The sequence below is a fragment of the Macaca fascicularis genome, chromosome 12 (genome assembly GCF_037993035.2).
Source record: "Macaca fascicularis isolate 582-1 chromosome 12, T2T-MFA8v1.1".
NCBI classification, from domain to species: Eukaryota; Metazoa; Chordata; class Mammalia; order Primates; family Cercopithecidae; genus Macaca; species Macaca fascicularis.
Window position 1 is genome coordinate 71686209 of NC_088386.1, and position 24625 is coordinate 71710833.

Below are 24625 nucleotides of genomic sequence, written 5' to 3' on the forward strand. Positions count from 1 at the left end.
AATACCCCTTTTCCGTGAATCACTAACAGTCGCCTCAGGACTCACTCAAGGCTTCTGTTGAATAAGAAAGGGGTGGGGTTACACACATTCTGCGCTGTTAAAAAAAAAAAAAAAAAAAAAAGCCGCAGGGGCCCCTTCTTTTTCCAGAGAGGACTGGCTAGTCTATCTTGCTCTAAATAATCTTGCTAAGATGCTCTGAGAGCTTTGATCCTCTTAAAGGACTCAAATTGTGGGCCCAGTGGGGGACAACCCAGAGTCCATGTTACACCACAGCTTATTCCACTGAGCCAGCGTTGATGCTGGGGTTTGGCATCTGTTATTAACAAGATATCCATTTCCATTGGAGGCTGCTCCTGCAGCTGCCATTTTACAGGGGAAAGTAGGGGGAAGAGGAGTGGGAGAAAAGAGGAAAATTCAAGTAAAGTAACATTCATTCCCGAAAAAGGAAAAGCACCTTTATTAGGTAGTCATCGAAGAGCTCTCTGCTTTCTCTAACCGTGTTTATTTTCAAAGGGATACGTTTTTATTTCCAGAGTTGCTTTTATTACATAGGTAAGAAAATGGAATCCTATAGTTTTGCACCAGGGTCACCTCATCGGGTTTTGTCAGGCTGTTTGCCTGTGGCTTCACAGACCACAGAAATGTTGCCACTGGCCAGGTCAGAAGGAAAGCACCACCTGGCTTTACATGCTGGGAAGAAATGATGGCTGTGACTTCTCCGACCTGAGCCAGGAAAGATAATTTTAAATCACAAGTGGCCCAGGACTTAAACATTTGCACTCCAAGAGACAGCTGCAAATGCCTATGCTGGATTTGAGAATGTTTTGCTCTGTGTGCTGCTTAAGACTGCTGTCGGCTGGTACAGAGTAAGGATGCCAAGGGCCAAGAGGCTGGGGAACAGCCTCCAGTGTAAACCATACAAAGACCAGTGCTGGCTGAAATCCAGCTGCCCTGGATTTAAGGGACTCAGGACTCCTTTGTATATTAGTAAAACTGGCTGTCTCCTGTTCAAGGATGCTCACAAATTCTTTTAGAACCCTGAAATAATGTTGGCAAGACTGTCAGGTGGGAGCACTGTGTATGGGTGGGTATGGAAATCAAGGAAGGAAGAGGAGGTAAAATGTCATTTCTTCAGCATTCTGTGCTGGTCTCGAAGTGTAACTTTTGGCCCCACTGGCCCCCTAAACCATAGTAAATTCATACCTCATGTACAGACAAAGACTGTTGCAATAGCTGGTGTATTTTAGAATATGAATTTGTATGTATACATAGCTTACACGCCCAGAGTGTTAATTATACATGTAGGTAAATGTTTCCTTTTGTAGCTGGGAAAGAGCATAGATTTGTGTTCAAATAAAGACCTTGGGGAATTACACATCACACACATTCGCCACCTTCTTTCTTACACTGACTAGACATCCCCACCCCCCATCATGGTGTTTCATGCAGACAGACTGGCAGTGACTTGCGCACAAGATGCCCTTCTAATTGGCTCAAATGTTTCAACATCCAAGCATTGAGGCAACAAGCAAACATTTTTTTTGCTGCAGAAATTTGCATAAACCTTCAGAGAATGCTTTGCCATCCCGGACAGTGCTTTTCAGCCCTGGACTGCAGCAGTCGGCTTAGAGAGGTCTGTAAACCATTTAGAGAAAAATAATACTCTCCAATGTTAACACTGAATGAAAGAACCAAGCCTTCTGAGTGATTTAGGCTCTCCATTTGCAGTGACCAGAAACACACAAAAGAGGATGTGGGTCTCAGTGGTTTTCAGAGAAGTCAGTTCAAGGATGCCATTTTGTGAGGTTCCACAAAGCCCAGTACATCGCTTACCTCTGGGCACAAGAGGAGAAAATGCAAATATGGCTGCTTTTTCTGTGCAAAGTCTCTTTGCAGCCCTCATTCCCCAAATTGAAAAGGAGGGTCATAAAGCTCTGCTTTTATCTGGGTAAGATGGGGAGAGGATAATGAGGCAAACTGACTACTGATATTATTTCTCAGAAAACTTTGGAATTAAACAACTTCTTTGCTCAATTCCACATGTATATACCAGTATACCTGTGTGAAGTCTTCTGGGCTTGTGAGGGCCCAAAAACTTGCCCCATCTGCTTGTGTAATTTAAAATATTGTTTTATTCTGTAATACAGAAGGAAGTGCTATTTCACATCCAAGTTTCTTGTGTCCTCTGCTTCCCCAGTATTTGCTGAATCCTTGGGCATCTGGGGGTGGACAAGGGAGGAGAGAGAACATTTTAATGGGCCCTGGCTGCTGCTGTGGTTCCTTCCAGCAAAGTTAGGGCCCACTGGCTTTTTTCTAGAAAGAATATGACTTTTGCTGACAGATGGCAGCAAAAGTCCTTTAATCAAAAACATCCAAGGTCATCAGAACTTTTTCAAGGGATAACAAATGGCCTGCTCCAGAGGGTGCTGTGCTGCTTCCTGCTTCAGTCCACATCCACTTAGGTACTTACTGGGTGTGAAGATGTTAATAGCAGAGAACGTACACACAGATATCCAATGCAAATATTTGTAACATAGTATTGGAAGTTTAAAGACACTGTCTTTAAAAGGATAGGGGGTGGTGTTACCTCTTTCAGGAAGGTTCTGAAGGCTGCATGGCTATGCCCATGAGGGGAATGCTGGAGGCCAGCCAAGGACATTTACTTTCGGGAGATCACCAGAGCAGTTCCTGTGAAAAATATAAAGGGAATGTGATGCCGGCCTTTGAGGAAAAGGAATTATTCTTTTTTCTAGGCTGATCTGAGGAAGTCACTCTTTTCCTGAACAAATGTCTTTTCAGTATTGCGTTGAACACATTTTTCAACTGGGAAATATTTGGGGGCAAGAGGAGAGGGGAGAACTAGAATTAAACTCCATAAAAATGAAAATTGCTCTTAGTGGGGGACGTAGAGCAAGGAGTTTCAGAAGGGATCCAGGAACCATAACCCTGTCTGTCCAGAAAGATGTTTCTGTGGAGAAAGATCAGGTGATGGACTTTCAAACGGGTGTTTCGGAGAGGTTGACAAGTACCTAAAACCATTTCCAGCCTTTAGGCTGTTTGGTGATTATCCTACTGCAGAACCTCCCAGGAATGGGAGGGACCCCAATTTACGATGGAGCGGTGTGTGTGGGGGCACACTTCCTTGGCCTGCAGAGCCCGCATTTTCTTCCCAAGATAACTGGGACTAGCTTGCAAGGAGATGAGTGGGAGGAGGGGAAACCGAAAGTGGTTGGCTGCCTTTGGGGACAGGCCTTTTCCTGAGGGGAGAGGAGGAGAAGCCAAGTGACTGGCACAGGGTGAGAGATGGGGGGAGGTTGCTGTGGGGATCGCTTCCCCAGAGCGTGAGCAGTACATTGAGTTCATTTCCCTCCTTCACAATGGCCAACTGCGCAGAGGTTTTGAGCCAAACCAAAGAACACACACACACACACACACACACACACACACACACACACACACATCCTAGAAAAAGAGAGAAACAGAGGTGGGGGTGAGGGAAGGAAGAACCACGAAGGGAAGAAAAAAGGGAAAGGTGAAGAGGGACAGAGAAAGAAAGAGGGAGGAAGGAGAGAGAATGGGGAGAGAGGAGTAGGAGAAGGAAGAGAGGAGGCGGGGGAGAGAGAAAGCAGAAGAGGAAAAAACATGGCGCTTGCGAGCTGTATGTGCAAAATCCGCAAGGAATTGCAGTAAATTCCTTTTTGTTTGAAGAAAATTTACAACTTGGTAATAGACCTTTTTATGACCTATTTGCGGTCGTCATTGGCTGCGGCTGGTCATGTGCAGGCGCCGCTCGCCTTCACGGCCTTTTTCCTGATTTCCCAGGCGAATTTCCCCCCGCATTCTGCTTTCCCAGAGCCTCACCCCCTCTTTTTCTAACCTTTGTCTCTGCAGAGGTGGGCTTCAGTCGCCGGCTGCGGGATTGCGGAGTCTGCCGCGGCCTCGGCTCCCGCCCGGCGCCCGGCCTGGTCCCACCGCCGCTCACTCGGTCCGCACAGCCGCCACCTCCGGAGCTGGTGGGGAGCCCGGCGAGGGAGGGCCTGGAAGGGGCCTTGGGCGCCAAGCCCCCCGCCGGCGCGGACACCGCCTGCCAGGAGCAGCCGGCCTGCTCGAGGTGACTGCAGCCGCGCGATTCCGGCGCGGTTTCTTCACCAACATGAGCGGGTATCTGCCGCCGAGAGCGCGCGCAGCCGGGCAGCGCCTAGTGGATTACGGCAGACGCCCGGACCGACCGCCGCCTGCAGCTCGGCAGCCTTCGGGTAAGAGTCGCCCCCTCCCCGCGCCCCAGCATGCCACCAAGAAGCCTGGGGCGCCGACCCCCTTGGTCAGCTCAGTTCGGCTGCTCGCCTACATTTCCCGGGGAACTGAGGGTCGCTGTCTAAGCCCCTTCCCCCCATTACTTGGTTCCTAGGGCGTCCCCTGCGGCCCGGGGCGGGGTCCGGCTGGGTTCAGAAGTCTAAGAGGGCAGTATTATTTCTTCCAGAAATGCTGAGAGATGGGTAGCCACAGACAGGATCCCAATGTCTAGATGGAGAGCCCCTCAATCCCACCCTGAGAAAGCGTGTAGACGGGTTACTACTGAACATCTCCACTTGCTGGGGGTCACTAAAGGCATTTTATACAGAGCTGTGGTTTTTGTGGTTTATCTGTGGTCGTGGCCAGAGGTTCCCGGGAGAATAACAGGTGTTTTTTGAGGGTTGGGGCTTGGGTGGGGGTGGGGTGAATTCTCTGTTCCTAGGATGTGCTTGGTGTTTGAATCTAGGCTTTAGTGACTGATGCTGGTTAATTTCTAGGGTTAATGGTTTATTGGGCCTTGTGTTGTATGAGATGGAATTTTAAATATTTTTAAATGTTTCTCTAGTTCTTAGAGAAATTTTTAAACAACTCAAGATAGGTTCTTCCCACATATGATAATCTGTCAGGTGAATTTGGATTATTTTATATCACAAAATGAATGCATGTTTTGGGAAGTAATGGTATCAGACTATATGGTCCAGGTCTTGGTAAAAACCCAATAAATCTTTGAGAAATACAAGACATCTCTGTGTTCAAACATCGTGTGTTTCTTATTTGCCAGAGTAGGAAAAGAGTAGATCTTTTTGCTCTCTAAATGTATTGATGGGTTGTGTGGGGGTTTTTTCCGCCTACTAATAAATATTACATTGTAACATTCTTCCCTCAACTTCAAAACTGCTGAAATGAAACAATATGCATAAAAGAAAATCCTTTGCAGAAGAATAAAAGCTGTTTTCTCCCTCTGATTTTGAATGGCACTTGAGGATGCAGTTCGTAAATCCTATTGCCTATTCCCGTCATGAACATTGTGAAATGAAACCTTTGGACAATCTGCCGCATTGCGCATGAGACTGGCCTGCGTGAGGCAAGGGTATGGTTCCCAAAGCACCCAGTGGTAAATCCTAACTTATTGTTCTCTTAAAATTCCAATGTAACAACGTTGGCCATAAAAGCGTTTCTGAACAAAACATGTCATCTTTGTGGAAAGGTGTTTTTCATAATTAATGATGGAATCGTGCTCATTTCAAAATGGAGATCCACGATTTGTGGCCAGCTGATGCCTGCAAATTCTCCTGGATTACTAATTCTGATCACTTACAAATAAGAAACTTGAGTGATTCTTTTTTTTACTTGGAGTGTTTGTATTTTGTAATTATTTCTCTACTACGGTACAATGGTCTTTGAGGTCATTGTTTGATGGGGTAAAAAATATTCCCCATTGAAAAGCAGGCACCTGGACAGTGGCTTCTAGGCCCTGCCGGGTAGATCCGGGGCAGGAAGAGTCCCTAGGTTGGATGGTACCCGGCTGGGGGTGGGGGTGTGGCCCTGATGGCCAAGCTCTATGTTAAGAGCTTCAGTGCTTTTCCCTGGGTTCTGTAGCCCAGCGCGCTTGGGTGACTAAAAACCTGGGTTGGGTGCAGGTCCGATTACGCAGCAGAGGTTGATGTCATGGGCAGATTTGGAAGACTGAGGGGTTCTTTGTAAGCCCCGTGGTAGCATTAATTCTTATTAGAACGAAATGGTCGATTGCATCTAAGGGAAATAATCCGCAAATCACAAAAACTTTCGGGCCATTAGTCCTCAAGGAGACTAGTTCGTGCTGTTGCCACTACCGGAAATAACCCCATTGTTTCTGTTAACGTAACAAAAAAAATGAAACGAAAATTTAAAACGCTGGGACCCTAAGAGCTGAGAAGCCCGGAAGTATAACTCCCGGTGTCCTTGGCCCAAACCTCTGTTCTCTCATAGAGCAGGGAGCTGGTAGCATGTCCTGACCTTGGTGACGACGGGTCAGGCCATGAACTGGGCTTGAGATCTCTGCGAGGATCAGGAGAAAGAGCGAAACTCGAAATTATAAATGTGGCCAAGCACGAGAGCTGAAAACAAAGCGTATTTTCTCGTCAGATGTTTCTACAAACAAGTACATTTTGCCAGAGTTCTGTTTTCTGAACCAGAAAGGCAAGGGAAATCGAACAAAGACAGTATTTCACCCTGGGCTGGCAGGCAGCTGTTAGAGGTATTTACGGCCTTGCCGCAGTGCGGCGGCCAGGCAGCCGGGCAGGGTATACGGGGGCACCGGAAGCTGGGGAGAAGCCACCAAAAACTCAGAATTCCAACTTAAATTCAATTTAGGGTCACGTTTTCGGAAATGGCGTGAACAGATGCCCTCTTTCTAGGGACTGGTCCTTTAGACTTGATAGTTTTGCAGAATGAGGGAGAAGTTGTGCTCTCTGAATGTAGGGTGGTTTTCCCCGCCTTGAAGAACGATTCAAGGAAAGCGGTGCCCTGTATGTGACATTTCTGATCCACATAACAACCTTCAGAGTGTTCATTGGCAACGAGGAGATGCTGCTTGTTCGGCGGAATAGGGCTTGCAAATCAGAAAGGACAGTTTAAGCTTTTAATACAGATTTTACTGAAAAACAAAAGTATGTTTCCTGCTTCTTGAGATGAGGTTCCCAAGCTCCTCTGCATCCAGGCATAGAAGCGGTGCGCGGTGCCTCATCCGTACTGCACGGTGCACGCCGGCGGCACAGCTCAGGGCCCCACAGTGCCCGCCAAACACGCGCGCCAGGCGTCCAGCGCATGTGCAGTTAAATTGTCCGGCCCGAGGATTCAATCGGCAAAGCACGGGTTGTGGGGGAGGGGACGAGTGGACTCGAGCAGGAAGATACACCCGATCTTTCCATTCTCCCTCCGTCAAGGCTCGCTACTCATCTTGTCTTTATCTCAGCCTTCCCTGTATAGCTGAACAGTTCTACCTTTGGCTACATTTCCAATCATTATGACTCATCACCCCAATTTAAATCTGTACGCTAGACATAGGCTGCAAATACGAGACAGGGGCCAAAGGAAACTTTCTTCTTTCCAGTATATATATAGCATATATTTGCCCCTCGGGGAAGGGTATAGATTTTTTTTTCGGCCTGGTGCTACTGCTTTGGGAAAAGGCCTTTCCTCCTGGCGCCTGTTCAAACAGCCAAACTTCGGGCCAATCCTTCAGCCCGATCATTCCCGGATCTTGTTATGCCAGCACAGCACATTCGAGGGCTCTGGGGCGCAGCAGCTTGGCGAAGAGTAGTCAAATAAATAAATAAACAAACGGACAAATAAGGGCTTTTCCCGCCTGGGTTCGCTTAATTAATAGGCCACGAGCTTGTTGTTTGTGCTGGGGTGGGGGGTAGGGGATGAGAGGTGGCCTCAGGTCCCTCTTGCTCCTTTCAGCCGCCCCAGGGGACACTGTAGAACCAGCCTCTGGTGCCGGGAGACCTCCGCCCGCTGGAGGAAGTCTCAGCCTCAGGTTTCCGGGGCTGGTGGTCGGCCTGCTCGGTTGTCTGGCGCCTCGTCCAGAAGGAGGCGCTGTAGGACAAGCGTCTCGCCGGCTGCTGCGGCCGGGAAGGGCGGGAGCGGAGGGATCGCTTTCCTCTCCTCCCTCACCGACTCCCTCTATCTCCGCGCGCAAAGTGTGTGGGGCCTAGAACAAGGGTCGACGGCGCTGCGCCCCACACCCCCAGGGGTTCCCTTCTCCAGACCCGCAGTGGAGGCAGCTCCGAGGCCTGGGAGCCTAGGGCCGTTCCGGGTTGGCAGGCCACCTCGCTTTCTCCGCCCTCCCGGAGGGGGCGCGATTTCCTCGTGCTGCGCTCCTGGGAGCAGCAAGTTGAATCCTGTGTGGGGCAAGCTGGGCCCAATCCGCGGATCCCAACCAGCTCCTCCCTCTGGGCCGCGGGTCCTGTCATTCACCTTGCCCAGGATTCCTGGTACCCAGAATGGACAGCCTTGAAAAGAACATCCTTTAGTACCCCCTCCAACAGGCTGATGGGCCTTGCCCTTGCTCACTTAGAACAGGGCCTGGGTCCTGGGACTCTCTGGAGACTCTTAGAGCTTAGGTAAATCCCATTTGCTCTGCAGCTTGAGAGAACTAGCCAGATGCGCATGTCTATTCCACACCACCCAACCACTCTTCTACCACCACTTCGCGCATTTCAGGCCTTTTGTGGGCTCCACTGGGTACTCCTCGCACCAGCTTCAAGAGCTAGCGACACCTTACTTAAATAATGCTCTGACCCAATCCCACTGATCCTCCATTATCTCTTGGCAATGCAGTCTTTTGTCCCCCTCTCCCCACTGCCTTCTCTAGGGTAAGGATTCTCAGTGGAGACCTGCATCAAATCTCCTGTTTATAATGCAGGTTTCTGGGTCCTATCCCAGATCTACTGAATCAGAATATCCAGATATGGTACCCAGAGACCTGCATTTTGTAAACATCCTCCCCCCAGGGCAGTTGAGAACCACTGGGCAATTATCTCTCCTGCTCCTTTTATGATCCTTTGTTCTCCAAAGATCAAGTTCCCTCTACCCCTACAACTAGGCATCCCCCAGAGCTCCTAGGCTTCCATCCAGGGTTGTGTTTTTTAAGGTCGCCACCCTATAGGCTGAGTACTTTCATTTTAGGGAACGGGCCATGGATCCCGTACTTTTGGCTTGGAGATTTCAAAGACAATGGGTTGTGGGTTCAGACTGCCATGGTCCCACTTACCTGTTGTGTGACCTTAGGTGAGTACTGCAACTCTCTAGACGTGTTAATTTCTTTGAAAAGGAGGGATAAGAGTACCTTCAAGGGTTGCTATGAGAATTTTTACTTACTTGCAATACTATATGTCAGGCACTATTCTAACCGCTTTACGTACTTTAACTCACTGGTTAAGTACTTAAACCAGTGTTTTGCCACATACCAAGTATTCAATACATACATGTTTCTTATTATCCCCCTCTTACTGAGTAATCAGGCCTAGACCTTTAGAGCAAAAGACCCCTGGTTCACTCACCAAATTTTTAAATTCTATGGAGGACAAGACAGGTTTGAACACACAGGAAGTAGCAGACTCAGGAGAACATAGTTCTGGGACCTAACCTATTGCTGTTATGGGCCACATAGTCCTGGCCCACTGGGTCTGAATGTCTGGCACCTAAATGTATCAGCATTACACCAGGCAGAAAGTGGCCCTAACTCCTCAGTGGGCAGGTGTCAGGTAGGGGAGGCCTCACACTCACACAGACACATCTTCCACTCCCACAGATGGCTTCAGGTCTTTCCTGAGAGCAGGCCCGTTTATCCAGCTCCTGCAATCACTGTCTCCATCACCGCCCTGTCCTGTCAGTCACACCCACTGGGCTGGTTGTTCCTCCTGTTCTCCTATAGCCCCAGGGCAAGGACCCTCCTTGTCTCTTAAAATCTAGGGCAGGGTGGGAAAGCAAAAGACCAAAAACAGCCAAGGAAGCTGAGGAGCCCCACCTCCACTTCCCCCAACCCTCCTCACCCCTTCAACTGCTTGTGCCCCAGGATCTGGGCTCCAGGGCAGCAGCTGAGCCTCTCCCCCCAACATGTGTAGGGGCTGTAGCCAGAAAGGGTATTTTTATAATTCTTCATAAAAGATGTATGGAATTTCAAAGAATTGGAAGAGTCAGTGGAGAATTGAGGGTTAAGTCCTCACCCTTAGTTCTGGGTCCATGACTTCTGTCTACAGACTTTTTTCACAAGAGCCTTAGTAGCTCTTGGCCAAGCTGCTTTGCTTGGTTTAACCAGGAAGTCCTCCTGGGTCAGATTTTTCTCTCAAGACATACAGTTTCTTCTGCTACCAAGCTTGTCAGGCAGTGTTCTGCCTACAGCCTAGGGCAGCACCTCCTGTTCAAACAAATCTTGGTTCTCCTAGTACTTAGATGGCCACCTCAGCCTCTTCTGCCCTTCTTGGGACCACTGGAACCTTATTTCTTGCCTCCCTGCTCTCAGACATCTTGCCCCAAGCCCCCTCCCCTTTTGTTTTGGTCTCTTCTCTCACTATTGGCCTTTTTGTGTGGGGTCACCTCTGCCTCCCTGGGTCCTCAAGCCAGAGCTCCAATGAGTGACTCCACTAGGGCGGGGGGATGTGGACAGGGAGAGAAATGTTTCTGTTTTGGTGATAGAGTATAGCGCCAGGAATTTAGAGTTACATTTCTCTCATGCTTAGGACTCCCTGTTCAATCCTTCTCTGGCTATACCCCCAGACTATGTCCTTAAATACCAGCCCTGGGCAGTCTTCTTTCTCCACATGCAGGTGGCCAGGGAGCGTATTCAAAGCCCCACCTATCTCTTCTGGTTGTACAAACATTGAGTTTAAGAGGAAAGCTCCACCCTCTTCAGGCAAAAGGCCTCTTAAGAGCCAAAATGAGACTATTCTTTCCTGGAGCCACCTAGCAGGGGCCCTTAGGGTGGGCAGAGGGGTGACTTTCATTACTTTTGGAATAGAGCTGCTCCCTCCCGGGACCCCTTCACTCTCTCCTCCTTCCTGCGAGCTACTTTGACTCCCAGGTGTTGGAGGAGCCCTACAAGGTGCCCTATCTCATGGGAGCTTGCTAGGCTCTTTTTAGCCACATGGGGAAGGACAGTACCCACAGTCCCACATTACCTATAAATTAATTCCTTCCAGATTTTTAAGAAGGCTCAACTTGTCCTTCCCCACTGCCTCTTCCATTATCACCACAGCCATTGCAAGCTCTTGGGAAACTCCCCAACAAACTGGCACATGCTAGCTCTGCTTTTCCCACCACTCAGATTCTCTCTCCATTCCACTCTTTCTTTCAACTACAGAAGACCAGGAGGAGGGGAGGAGAAAAGGAAGAGGGGGAGGAGAAGACAAGAGAAGATTATGGGAAGGTGGACACTTTCTCTTAAATCACTTTGCCTCGCTTTCCTAAGATCATAAGACATAAATGATGTCTGCCTCAATATATTCCTTTCGTCTCTCCTTTTCTTTACTCACAGCTACTTTTCTGTTATTGTCTAAATATACAGAGTAGGCTGTGTAATTTTATCTTTTTGTGTAGGCCACAGTAAAGGTTGCAGGCATGTTTCAGTCACCAGGCTTCATCACCATTTGTTCAAAGAATGTCTACCTAGCCCTGGCTAGGTACCCATCACTGTTTCAAACACTGTTTCTCCTCAATCTTGTCTTCTCCTTACCCCATTCTCATAAAAAGCTCATCACAATTGCCTGGAAACTAATATGTACTGTGGTCTCCTCTCTCCTTCCCTCCCCTCCCCTCCCCTCCCCTCTCCTTCCCTCCCCTCCCCTCTTCCTTCCTTCTTTCTTTCTTTTCTTCTTTCTTTCTTTCTTTTCTTCTTTCTTTCTTTCTTTCTTTCTTTCTCTCTCTCCTTCCTTCCTTCCTTCGTTTCCCTCCCTCCCTCCCTCCCTCCCTCCCTCCCTCCCTCCCTCCCTCCCTCCCTCCCTTCCTTCCTTCCTTCCTTCCTTCCTTCCTTCCTTCCTTCCTTCCTTCCTTCCTTCCTTCCTTCCTTCCTTCCTTCTCTCCTGACAGAATCTAGCTCTGTTGCCCAAGCTGGAGTGCAGTGGTGCGATCTTGGCTTACTGCAACATCTGCCTCCTGGGTTCAAGCGATTCTCCTGCCTCAGCCTCCTGAGTAGCTGGGATTTCAGGTGCACCACCACGCCCAGCTAATTTTTGTATTTTTAGTAGAGATGGGGTTTCACAATGTTGGTCTGGCTGGTCTCAAACTCCTGACCTTGTGATCTGCCTGCCTCAGTCTCCCAAAGTGCTGGGGTTAGAGGCAAATAAAGATAGCTCTTCTCAACCCCTCAAACTATTATTACTATTATTATTTTACAGCTGCTCATCTGGTGCTAACCAGAATCAGAAACTATGTTTTGAAGAGTTTATCCATTTTTAAAAACAGATGCCATCAACCATAAAAGAAAAATATCTTTCTACATGGCTAATGAAACAGAAAAAGGAGAAATGGATGCCTTACAATCCAGGCTAATAACCCCCTGCTTTCTAGCTAATGACAGTCAAATCAGGAAATGGGTTTGGAAATGCATGTAGAATGGGTGGAAATTGGGATGCAAAGAGATCTTTGCATGAAGGGATCTCTTTTATGGGTTTCATGGGCCTTTCTGATGGGAACAGTTGCAACTGAATTTGATTTAGAAATCATATGTGTGTGTGCTCTACAAATCTCCACAGAACATCCATTATTTTCATCAGAATAGTCAAAACCACACATGTTTTTACACTGTTTGGTGGCAACTCTGGTGGGCTATTGAAGGGTGCTAGGGGGTCAGTTCTCTTTTTATTTATGCTCCTTGGTGGGAGCTGAGGGCATCTTTCCCTCTCTCTTATCCCCACCCCAGCCTCTCCCAAGCAGAGAATGCCACATTCTCCTAGAGGGCGGCTTCAGGCCCAAGCTGTTTCCTTGGCTTTCTCAGCAGGACAGCGGCAGTGTACTACTCCCTCTTCCTCTCTTAGGCTCTCTCCCTGGTGGGGGCAGCAGTGTGGGTGTGGAGGTAGGCCTCCTAAAACTCCCACCCAGTTTTGAGCCCCCAGAGCTCCTGAGCCTTAATCCCTGTGCTTGGAGACACTATGGGAGTGGGGACATCTGACTTCCTAGGTTTGAGAGTCTCATTTGCTTCCTCACACCCTTTCTCCTTCACACCAGGGCTGTTTTATTGTTTTATTGTTTTACTTCTTTGGAGTTTTAGTTGCCAAAGATTCTAATGAGGCTATTCTCCACTTTCTCACTTTACCAAACCCCAAGTCTTGCTGTTTTAAGCAGTTTGGTCACTTGCAAAGGCTTCCCTTTCAGATCTAAGCAAATTATAGAAACCTCTAGGCATGTGGCTACCTTTGACTTTCTCCAAGCCCATCCACAACAATACCGAGGGAGCCAAGTGTTAATTCCAACTGCCACTCCCACCCCCAAACCCACCGAGCCTCTCCCTAACCACCCTTTCTCTATTGAAACTTGAACAAAATCTCAAATAACTTCCAACTTCTGTCATAAGCAAATAAGAAGTGGCTTTTGACCTTTCTCTATCACATCTAGAGCTAGAAAATTATTGAAATAAAGGGGTTAATGGTACTCACAGTGAATGCAGCCAAAGAATCATAAGACATGCCCACCAACCAGCCTTATCCAAATAGCAGTATCTCCCAACTTAAACAGTTTCTCTGAAAAGATGCTATTTGAAAAGTCTGGGGTATTGATATGAATATGACCTCCCTTGCATCTTGGATATTTGGAACTATTTAAATCTGAGGAAACAGTTGCAGCAAACCTTTATTTAGTGAATAAAAGTTTAAAGTCAAAGATTATTTATGGTTCTGTAGAGATGGGACCTGAGTGGCTATTTACGAGCACGTGATTCCAATAAACTTTGTTTTATGGCTTGAGAGTTGACAAGCCAAAATATAATTCCCACCATAAATTAGGTTAAGAGCATACAAGTGCAGATGCTGGGTTCCTGGAGCAGCAATAGGAACGTGAGAGGCTCCAGCCAGCGCCGGGCTAAGAAGGAGACAGTTCTACTCCCAGCTCCCCTGCCCACTAGGAAAGAAAAACAGTAAGTCACTTATTACTTTTTCCACAACAACTTCAGAGGTGGGAGATTTCTCTATTCCTGACTTTTCTGCCTAGGATGGGGATAAGTCTCACCGAAGTTAATTCTAATTTTAGCCTAAACCTAAATTAACAAATAGAATAAGCATCTCGATGTCCTATGCCCTCCCTTCTGGATAGGGACAGTTAGGAATTGAGGGCTCTCACCTCACAAGAAGGACTTATTGCCCCTCTCCTCCCCATAAGAGCATCTCCTTCAGAAGTGGAATAAAACAGTGGTATTCTGGGTGGGGAAAGAAAGAGAGGATGAGGGTGAAGATGCTTTGTCCCTGAGATTTCTGATATTGCCTTCCTATAATAATATCAGGAAAGACTGAAAACTTGAAACTGGACACCAGCCTCTGGGAGGACCACTGCATATTAAGATTGTCTTCTGGGCTCTCAGCAGCAATCCTGAAAAATTGATGTCACACCCTAAGAGCTGGATAACAATCTAAAGCATTACCATTCACCTTTAAACTCATTGATTTTCCTCCTCCTTGGTTATCATTTGGGTCCTCATTTTTCCCCCTGGAAATTGCTCTTTGTTTTGAATTGAAATAGAAGTGGCAAGTCCCAGCCATGCCTGATTCTTCTTTGAGGAGGAGAAGACAGGTTTGGGGGGCACTGGTTGGGGCTGAGGAATTTGAAACCAACCTGAAGCTGGAATGGGAGGCTGAATTGCTCCCAGGGTGGGAGAGATAGGAAGCTGGGGTGAGGGGCAGATGGAGCGGCTACCCCTCCCCAGTGTACCTGCACCCACCCAGCCCGATTGCGAGGAAGGAAACACACAAAGGCCCATTTTCTCTTCGCTTCTCGTTTTCCCACTGGGAAAACCCTGTTACGGGCGACCTGACTCGGACCAAGTAACCAGTGAGGTTTTGCCCAAGGGTGCGTGGAGTGGGGGAGGCGATGGAGACGCGGCTCTCCTCTTGAGCGACTGCGGTCTTCGGCTCCGCGGAGAACTTTGCGCAGTTCCCGGGGGCGGGGACCTGAAGCAGGGAGGTCTGGGTATTGGTGGGGTATCTGGGCCTTGTCATTTTTCTGTGTGTTATGTTTCTGCTTTATTATCCTGTGGAAGTTAAGTGATCCCCGTTTTCATTGCAACAGGTTCAGGACCATGAGAGAGCGCCGCTGTAAGTATCTTCCCGCTTCTTCCGAATCGCGAAGAGGCGGTACTGATCGCGGGGAAGTGGTGGGCTAAGGGCCGAGCCAGTGGAGTGGGCGGATTTGGAAGAAAGGCCCTGCCTCCACCACCCCACCCCCACCCCACCCTCCATCCCCGGCCTCGCTCTGCGAGGTCAGTCCGCTTCGGGAGGTGGAGGCGCTAAATCGAGGTCCTGGAAAGCTCTTCTGGGGCCTGGTTCACAGACACCTGCCTGAGACAACGGTCCGCGGGGTCTCGCCCTTGTCTCCTTGAGCCTTCCTGGACCTTCGCGGCCTTTCCCTGCTCTGCACAGGTGCAGCTCCGCCAAGGCGCTCGCTTCTGTTAAGAGCTTGCTAATTAGCAGCCTGTCTTATTAGCGGCATCAAACCAACGCAGTAAACACCAAGGCAATGCAATCCCCTCCGCAGCCCAACCCTTCTTACCCTGTTCTAGCCTGGCCAACCTTCTGTTTTTAAAAAAATTCACTGAAAACAAAAACTCAATCCTCTATGGCATGGGTGTGTTGAGCTACCCGCTTCTGAGCTTTACGTGGACATTCCTTCCCCGCCCCTCCCCCGTTCTGTTTGCAGCGGTGTGGGCCCTGGGCTTGGGGCACTGGCTCAGCAAGGAGGGATACGGACCTTCTTTTCACCTCTGCTTCTCTGTAACTGCAGCTGGAGAATTTCTGCCCCAGAGGCGCTGGTGCTGCAAGGAGGCATAGGACGGTGGAGTGGGGTGGGTGCGGAGGCGTGGCGCCAGAGACTCGTGGGGTCCTTGGCTTGGATGTTTGGATCTTTCTGAGCTGCCTGTGCCGCGAAAGACAGGTACATTTCTGATTAGGCCTGTGAAGCCTCCTGGAGGACCATCTCATTAAGACAATGGTATTGGAGGGAGAGTCACAGAAAGAACTGTGGCCCCTCCCTCACTGCAAAACGGAGGTGATTTTATTTTAATGAGAGTTGGAATATGCGAGGGCTGCAGGAACCGGGCTCCCTCCTTCATGGTTGGAAAAGCTACGGCTGGACTCAGGGACAGGTTTTTTGGCCCCGCTGGACTGGGCAGTCTAGTCGACCCTTCGTAGGCTGTACACACCCTAGAAGAGCAGTTACCCCTATACACCAGGCTGGCTCAAGTGAAAGGGGCTCTGGGCTCCAGTCTGGAAAATCTGGTGTCCTGGGGACCTCCTGGTCTTGCTTCTCTCCTCCCCTCCACTGGCTCTGGGTGCTTATCTCTGCAGAACCTGCTCGCTAGCAAACCCACATTCGGCGTCCTGTAGCTGAACACAGCACAAAAAGCCCGAGAGATCAAAAGCATTAGTATGGGCAGTTGAGCGGGAGGTGAATATTTAACGCTTTTGTTCATCAATAACTCGTTGGCTTTGACCTGTCTGAACAAGTCGAGCAATAAGGTGAAATGCAGGTCACAGCGTCTAACAAATATGAAAATGTGTACATTCACCCCAGTCCCCAGCCGGCTCAGCAGGCTCCCTCAATTTGTCTGGATAGAGCCTAGGCCCAGTGTCCCAGGAAGATGGATACTTGGGAGTCCTTGGCATTCAGGGAAACTGGGGGGACTCTCCCGGGATAAACAGATTCTGCAGCCTTATAGCCCTTGTTAGAACCGGCACCCCCAAAATCCCTACGAAATAGGTAAAGTGGTGGAAGCAAAGGATGGGGGGATGTAGTGCCAGGCTTGAAGGGGAAGTATCCCTGCCCCACCCCACCAGGCCCAGGCCCAGGCTTGAAACTAATTTTTGAATTATGTTGGAGGTAGGAAGGGCAATCAAGACAGTAAAAAACAAAAAACTAACACCTTCAGCCTACAGTTAGGCAACCAAAAGCCCCATTCGAGCCAGGGCATCCCTGTTCCCCTGAAATCCATCCAGGCTCTGAGTGAGTCTGCGCTCTCCATGCCCTGAACTGAGGAGCAAGCACTGCACAGGGCCGAGGCGCTGGGGCGGGTGAAATTTGTGAACTTTTGTACTCTTGTGTGCTGCTGTCGGCAAAGCAAAAATAATGAAAGTTTGTGGTATGTTTGTAAATGATTTCGAATGACCCCTCGCCCTGCCCTTCACCATTAGCGCGCCGGCCTCAGCCCAAGGCGGCTCGGTGCCTGTGAGCAGCGCCTGCCTCGGGGTCTGCAGCAGCAGCCAGCAGCGGAACGGAGAGGCCAGCCCGGATCAGGACCCATGAAGGTAAATGTGCGACTTCTTGGAGAAGTAGCTTTGGCAGACAACCTGGCTTGGTCAGGCAGTAGGAAAAGGAGTGGACAGAGGACATTCCCCTGTCGCTTCTTTTTCTTCTGCCGCCAAGGACATTTGTTCTTTTCTGGAAAATACCACTTGATAAGGAGGGGGGCGGTATTTGGATCCTGGGGGAGGGGGTTAATAAAGCTGCTATCCTTGGGATGGATTATTTTTCTTTCTTTCTTTCTTTTTTTCTTTCTTAAGAAGAATATTCTGGTTGATCCCGTTCTTGGTAACCCTGACCCTGGCCAAAGAATGAGGAAACTCATTGCTTCAAATTGTCGCCAAGCCCATCAGGCTACCTGAACTGTTTCAGAAAGTACGGGTGGCTGCGTCCAACGGTGGTGGCTCAGAGGCAGAGGCTAGGGCCGGCAGCAGCCTAGGTACCTCACTCTGGGTGGGACCAGAGGTTGTAACGTTGTCTATATATACCCTGTAGAACCGAATTTGTGTGGTATCCATATAGTCACAGATTCGATTCTAGGGGAATATATGGTCGATGCAAAAACTTCATGTTTCTTCGGAATAGCCAGAGACCGAAGTGCGAAGTGGGGACTAGAAGCAGCCGGCGCTGGTCAGCCTCCTCTGTTTTATTACCTTGGACTCCAGGAGGATCAGCTGCGCCTAGTGACATAGAGCAGCCTTTTCCTCTCCGGAAGCTCCTCACCTTTAAACAGAGGATCCTCTGGGTGCTGAAAAGACTGAAAGAGAAAGAGAAAGAAAAGAAAAGAAAAGAGAAAAGCAAGCCTAATTGGTTGCATGGATGCAGGGCCAAAGGGCTAGGTTTTGGGGTACTAGGGAGTGAGGTGCAAGGCCAGCTTGCCCAGTCCCAGCTCTGCCCTCCAGGAACATGAGGTGCAAAGGTACCCAAATAGGGGCTTGCTTGTATTTGGGGCCCTCCTGTGGGAAGAAAGCAAGCTTCGAAGAAGCCCAGTGGGGAGCTCTAGGGTGCAATTTGGCAAGGTGGGGGTGCCCTTGCCACCATCCCAGCCCACCCCCAGCTACATGGGCAAGGGCAGCGAGGGCCCCCTGCTATTTTGGCAGGGCCCAGCTTTGGCTGGGAACCCCTGGGCCTGGGCACTGGTAGAAAGGATGGCGGTTACTCATTGCCTAATTTGATTCAAGCTGGCCAGATTCTGGTAACTTTTGGGTGACCCTGATGAAAACAAAGCCAGGACGGCGGCCTTTGTATGGCAGAGTCCCGGCTCCCGCCGGCTGCAGGCAGGGCAGGCAGGCAGGAACCCTCCCTGCCTGGGGCACTCTGCCCAACTCAAAGGCGACTTCGCCCACCCACCTTTTATTGCTCTGTACCCCAATAGGAGGATTCATTCTTCCTTGAGCTGTGCCTACTTGGTGTAGGTGGTGGGGGGGTTGCATTCAGCTGGGGGTGAGTGGAAGGGGTACGGAAGGTTGGCAAAATCAGTGGCAGACAAAGCTGGGATTACCTGAGGGGAATGGGGTGCTGGGGACTGGAACTACATTAATATCTGGCAGGGCTCTCAAATGTGCTACAGCTAGCTATTTGATTCTATGTATGTTATTTAGTTAAATTTGTGAAAATTATGAGATGCTCACCAACCCGGTGATAAACTTGCTCCCTCGCCATTGGCTGGCCTGGTCACATGGCTGCCCAACTTTATTCAGTTGACAGCAAGTAGGAGGGCCCTATGGAGGGAGAAAAAAAGACAACACGAGAAAAATTAGTATTTTCTACCTTCTGAAATTAATGGTCATGAGTTCGTATATGGTGAACTCCAAGTATGTGGACCCCAAGTTCCCTCCGTGCGAGGAGTATTTGCAGGGCGGCTACCTAGGCGACCAGGGCGCCGACTACTACGGCGGCGGTGCACAGGGCGCAGACTTCCAGCCCCCGGGGCTCTACCCACGGCCCGACTTCAGTGAGCAGCCTTTCGGAGGCGGCGGCCCCGGGCCTGGCTCAGCGCTGCCTGCGCGGAGTCACGGACAAGAGCCAAACGGCCCCGGCGGTCACTACGCCGCCCCGGGAGAGCCTTGCCCAGCGCCCCCGGCGCCTCCGCCGGCGCCCCTGCCTGGCGCCCGGGCCTGCAGTCAGTCCGACCCCAAGCAGCCGCCCCCCGGGACAGCACTCAAGCAGCCGGCTGTGGTCTACCCCTGGATGAAGAAGGTGCACGTGAATTCGGGTAAGGCTCGGATCCAGGAACCTCTCTATCTACATCCCAGCCCGTTGGCCTGGGTCCCCTGGAAGGGGTTGCGTGTAGGTGGGGGCGTGTGTAGCTTCCGTGGGCGCCACAATTACTCTCCCCATAAATTTTTATAGCTGAGGGAGCAGGTCAGGACCATGTGGCTGGCTGCTCGGCTGTGGGCGCAAAAGGGGGTGGGGATGGGGGTGGGGTGGGGGAGGACTCCATTTTCAGAGCAGGGGGAAGGCTGTGGAGGAGCGGGGGATTTCCAAAATGCTTGAGGGTTCCGGACCTGGTGGTGGGCCCTAAGGAGGAGCACATCTGGGGATCCCGCAAGCCTGGGGTATGTGGGTGTGTTTGAGGAGGTGGGTGGGAGTGAGCGTGTGCGCCGGGGAGAGGGCGGGAGGGAGGAAGCAAGCGAGCTTGGGAGCGCGGGGAGGGCCGCGGGCCTCGGGGCGCGCCAGGAAGTGAGCCGCGGAGGCGAGGGGCCTAACTAGTGGCCAGGCTCTGACCTGCCTGTCCTGTCTGTTTTGTCTCGCAGTGAACCCCAACTACACCGGTGGGGAACCCAAGCGGTCCCGGACGGCCTACACCCGGCAGCAAGTCCTAGAACTGGAAAAAGAATTTCATTTTAACAGGTATCTGACAAGGCGCCGTCGGATTGAAATCGCTCATACCCTGTGTCTGTCGGAGCGCCAGATCAAGATCTGGTTCCAGAACCGGAGGATGAAGTGGAAAAAAGATCATAAGCTGCCCAACACCAAAGGCAGGTCATCGTCCTCATCTTCCTCCTCATCTTGCTCCTCCTCAGTCACCCCCGGCCAGCATTTACAGCCGATGGCCAAAGACCACCACACGGACCTGACGACCTTATAGAAGTGGGGACCCTGGGCCCATCTCTCCCTGCGCACCAGGCTGAGCCGAAGCTGCGGGGGCAGGCCGGGCCTGCTGTCACCTCGCTGGGCTCTAAGGTACTGTGGGGTGGACCTGGGACAAGCAGGCAGCCCTCGGACTAGGTTAGCATCCTTCCCGAGGGCAGCCCCCTCCCTAGAGCCGGATTGGGGGGGGGGCGGCATTCTGTCTCTAAGTATATTATATGGCAGGAGCTACTGAGAACATAAAATATTGGCGAGTCATTAAACTCATGAAAATCACCGCTCTTGGATTTTGAATTTGCAAATGAAGGATGGATGCTGTATCCCAGTGTGAATTTGGACATTCTCCCCCACTCCACCCCTCCAGGGAGCTTTGTGGCCTAATAATGTGGGGGAGTTGAGGCAGAAGGTTGGCCACCCCTGTGCTAGGTGCTTTCAGTATAAGCCAGAGAGCTGGGTCAGGATTTCTGAACTTTCTGGGTTGTCTATGGAATTTCGTGTGATTAAAAATATATATATTTTGCTCCCAGTGGCCCCATGTCCAAAGAAAAGGGTCTAAGAAGGAAGTAAAAACGGGTTATTTTATGTTTAGATATTTGCTTAAATATTTATTTGTTGGGAAATGTGGTACAGAAATAACTGACACCTTCATGCCAAAAATCTTAAAAAGGTGAAAGGGGCTGAACTTCAGGGAGCAGAATCAGAGATATGTGCACTTACTTCTGAACTCCACCCCTCCCCACTCTCTGGAAATGTGTGTGTGTGGGGGGGCCCTTAACCCTTCCAGAAGGAAGCAAAGGATTCACTCAAAGTTGTGTTCTTGAAAATATATTTCCACATGTTTTTTTCAGCACTGTGCTTACAACCAGTTCTGGGTGATTAAAGGAAAGGGAAAAAAAGCAACAAATGGTCCAACATTTTCCTTCTGGGGAAAGAAAACAAAACCTCTCTGCACTGGGTGGTTAGATAATGACTGAATTTTCTGTTCCAACTGGATTCCAAATGCCCTAAATACCCCCATATAGCAATGTTTTACAGGAATTAGTGTATGGCCTGTGTAGGGGAGGGGCTGTGCGGTGGGGAGAAAGTGGGAAGGTGAGGAACTCTTGCTTTAAGAAGGAAAAACAAAAACAAAACCCTAATTGAATCTAGAAGTCCACAAAAGTTAGCCTTAGAGGTTTTTTCCCCCTGAAGTTTTAATTTTTTAAAAAACCAAATCTAAGGAAGTTTTCCTCAGCTCATTAATTAGAAGCAGAATTTGTAAAAGTATAAAAGTTTTCAAGCACTCATCTCTGCCTTGAGAATAGTGGTTTTTTAAGGAATCACTCTCAACAGGGGAGATGTCCTTTAGTTCATTTTTCTAAAATGCTGACCCTCAAGCATAAGGAGGAAAAAGTCAAAATTAATGACCAGAGTTCATATACTGAGATGAAACCAGTCTTCCCAAGGCCTCAGGCTCCAAAAAATGTTGTAGCTATCAAAAAGTGACCAAGGTGGGAAAGGGAGAAAGGATAAGCTTAAAACTTAATTTTAAAATCCAGAAGGGGGTATTTTTTTCAGTACTTCAAAAACACTTTAGAGGGTTTCTGTGGTAATTTTAAAAATATATGTAAGTGGGAGGGAAAAAAGAGTTTCTCTGTAGGCGTGTTCTTTGGCTGTGTCTCCTGAGAGCTGAGGGCAGGTATTCGCTGCAGTCTCTAGGCTGAAATTCTGCTTCTCTAAAGTGTCTTCCAAGCCTTGGTCTTTTGTATTAGACCCTGGGGACTGCTCTTTGTTCCTCCTTGGGGTGAGCCTGGCTCTCAGACTTGCACATGGCAATACTTGAATATCACCACGTCGGGATATTAAAGATGGATATTCCTGCATTATTCACATCATTGTTTCTATGACAAAAAGCACAGAGTTCATACATAGTCAAGACATCTTTTTTTCTGACGCCCTCACGTTGAGAAGCTGAAAAGGTATTTTACTGAAGTTCGGGTAAATTACAGAATCAGGTTCATCCAGAGGACAAATTTTCTATTCGATTAGCTGTATTTCAGCCGGGAGGACTGACCTCTAAACCCTTAACCTTTTGGACTCTAACTACCCTTCTCTTCTTTTTTCCTCTCTAACATGGAGAGCAGTCTTTGGATGTACCATTTGAAAGGAGCCGCTATCCTTAGGCAAATTGGAAAGTTGCTAAGCTGCTTTCCTAAAACTCAAATCTGTGTATACATTGAACCTTCTCCTTGGGAAGCGGAAAAAGGTATATATTTTCACAACATCCAACTACATATATATAATAGAGATTTGTTATATAGATTTTCCCCCACCTCAGAAGTTCAGGTTGCTCACCCCCAGCTTCATACCAAATGCCACAACGGTTTAACTGACTTCATCCCTGCCCCAGAGGAAAGCCAAGAAACATGTTTTCATAAGGAAAACCCAAGCTCCTTCTGAAACATAGCCCCACTACTTTGGAAAGTAACTTAATCAGAGAAACAACTTCTTTGTTTATAAGTCTCAGCTCTCCTTCTCAGCTTCAAGGGATTCTTTTGAAATGTTAATGGAGCCTGGATGGCCCAGAGTGCAGCCCCCAACCCTGAGGTCCCAGCCGGACCCCAGCATCCATTTGGGCCCACAGGAGTGGGCCATGGAAGGGGTAGGACCCGGCAACCACTTAGGGCAGGGAAGGATATGGGTTTCCATCTGAGAACGTGCTTTGGAGAAAATTAGGTGTGGAAAGCCTCCAGTGCCCATTTGCTATTATTTGTTTCCAGTTTGTTCCTTTAAATATGAGCCAGAAGTGTTTGTGTTGGTGTTTTAAAAACAAAAACAAAAACCGTGTTGGGGTCCTGACTGGGGGAGGGGGAGAGTGAAGTGTTTGCTGAGGACGTTGCTCCTCTGACTCCCATCTCACTTTGTCCATCGCAGCCTTTTGTTGGGAGATGACATTGTCAGTCAGCCTATGATGTCTGTTCACACAAGATGCTTTTTTAATAGAATTGACCAATGTTTTGCTGCCACTGATTAAAGTATTATTTATACTAATTGTTGCTTGTAGTTTTGATGTAATTCATTGATCTATATTTAAAATAATAAAAAGTGTAGCAAAATCTCCCTACTGTTTGGTGCCTTAACAGAAGCATTCATTCTTTGTTAAGTCTTCTAAAAGCTAACACTTAACATAAACAATTTATTATTTTCTGCAATAAATTAGGCACCATTTTTTGGGGGGTGCCTAAAGTGTGAAGGTTAAACCATGTAAGGCTTAGCAATTCTATTAGTACCCCCTCCCTCATATACACATACTCCCAATTGGCCCCCATATTTTGTGAGCATTGGGAAGTCTGGGGTTGAATTCAGGGTACAGAGTGTTGGGTGTTAATTTTTTGAAGAAAAAGAACTGCCCAGGTTAATAAGGGGATCTAGATTGGCATTCTGCTGGGCCCGGGCCAGCCCCCAGCCTCTTTTGGTCTGGAAGCCCTTAGAGGAAGTCTTTGTGAAGTGGTGGATGAGACACCTTACTGGTCCTCCATCCCCAATGCAGGGAGAGTGCGCTGGGTTCTGGGCCAACCTGAGGCTCCTGGGTGGCTGCTCTGACCTGACCCCCGGCCTCCACTCTTGGGCTTCTACTTTTCCGGTGCCGCTCAGCTCCTGCACCTGTCCCTCCTTCTCCCGTGCCCCCTCCATCCCTCGGGCAACAATAAACACTCCCCACTATAAAAACTGCCCTGCACTACATTTGCCGCAAGGGCTTCTTCACATCTTGGCCTCGCCTTGAAGAAGGGGCCAAGACAGGAGTCCCAAAATAGATGGGGTGCTTGTTCCAGACAGGAAATGAGCAGAATGCATAAAATCAGACATGTGTCCTTAATACATGGAAGGGCTCGCCCCAGACGCGTGGACATGTGTATTTATAAGTGCACAGGCAGAAGTTTTAAATATTCAGACACATTTTATGATTGTCCTCTGCCCGTCTTCTGGTTAATGGCTCCTCCCGTGCCCACCAATACATCAATACCGCTGTGTGTATTGAATCGCAGGCAGGGATGAGGAGGAAGCGCGTCCATAGTACAGCCCGCTGAGTATACAGTACAGTAAATCGGGACCCTCGGCAGACGGCGCTTCCCGCCCGCCTGCCCGCCATGTTGGGGAGCCCTCCCTGCCCCCCGCGCCGGGTTGGGCGGCCGGGGCTCGCTGGCAGCCGGGGGAGGGCCTTTCATAACCCGGAGAATTTTCTAAGTGCGAGGAAGATGATAAGAATAGATTTCTACAA

The 24625-nt window shown here is 49.2% G+C and overlaps 2 protein-coding genes and 1 long non-coding RNA gene across 5 annotated transcripts in view; 2 read left to right on the forward strand and 1 right to left on the reverse strand.

Annotated features, from left to right (window-relative positions):
- Positions 1 to 1219: 1219 nt before the first annotated feature.
- Positions 1220 to 4217, reverse strand: LOC102131505 (uncharacterized). Its single transcript, XR_282673.5, has 3 exons — positions 3878 to 4217; positions 2588 to 2688; positions 1220 to 2219 (listed from the first exon to the last, which is right to left on the reverse strand). It is a non-coding gene; the product is annotated as an uncharacterized lncRNA (long non-coding RNA).
- Positions 3837 to 23468, forward strand: HOXD4 (homeobox D4). The gene is made up of 3 exons (XM_015432391.4): positions 3837 to 4256; positions 17166 to 19489; positions 20031 to 23468. Exons 2-3 carry the CDS (start codon positions 19057 to 19059, stop codon positions 20363 to 20365), a joined length of 768 nt encoding a protein of 255 aa, XP_015287877.2. The 5' UTR covers positions 3837 to 4256; positions 17166 to 19056; the 3' UTR covers positions 20366 to 23468.
- Positions 3837 to 24625, forward strand: part of HOXD3 (homeobox D3) — a 37855-nt gene continuing 17066 nt past the window's right edge. The window contains exons 1-5 of one of the 3 annotated variants that reach the window (XM_074009495.1): positions 3837 to 4256; positions 13773 to 13903; positions 15049 to 15909; positions 17166 to 17279; positions 20128 to 20460. The gene's annotated coding sequence lies outside the window, so the exon portion shown is untranslated. Of the gene's footprint in view, positions 4257 to 13772; positions 13904 to 15048; positions 15910 to 17165; positions 17280 to 19941; positions 20461 to 24625 lie in introns of those variants that run through there. The other 2 variants (XM_065525677.2, XM_074009496.1) reach the window with 2 other exon arrangements.

Coding starts and splice junctions, on each gene's coding strand:
- HOXD4 (XM_015432391.4), top strand. CDS start 19,057: ATGGTCATGAGTTCGTATATGGTGAACTCCAAGTATGTGGACCCCAAG. Junction 19,490..20,030: donor GAAGGTGCACGTGAATTCGG/GTAAGGCTCGGA, acceptor TTTGTCTCGCAG/TGAACCCCAACTACACCGGT.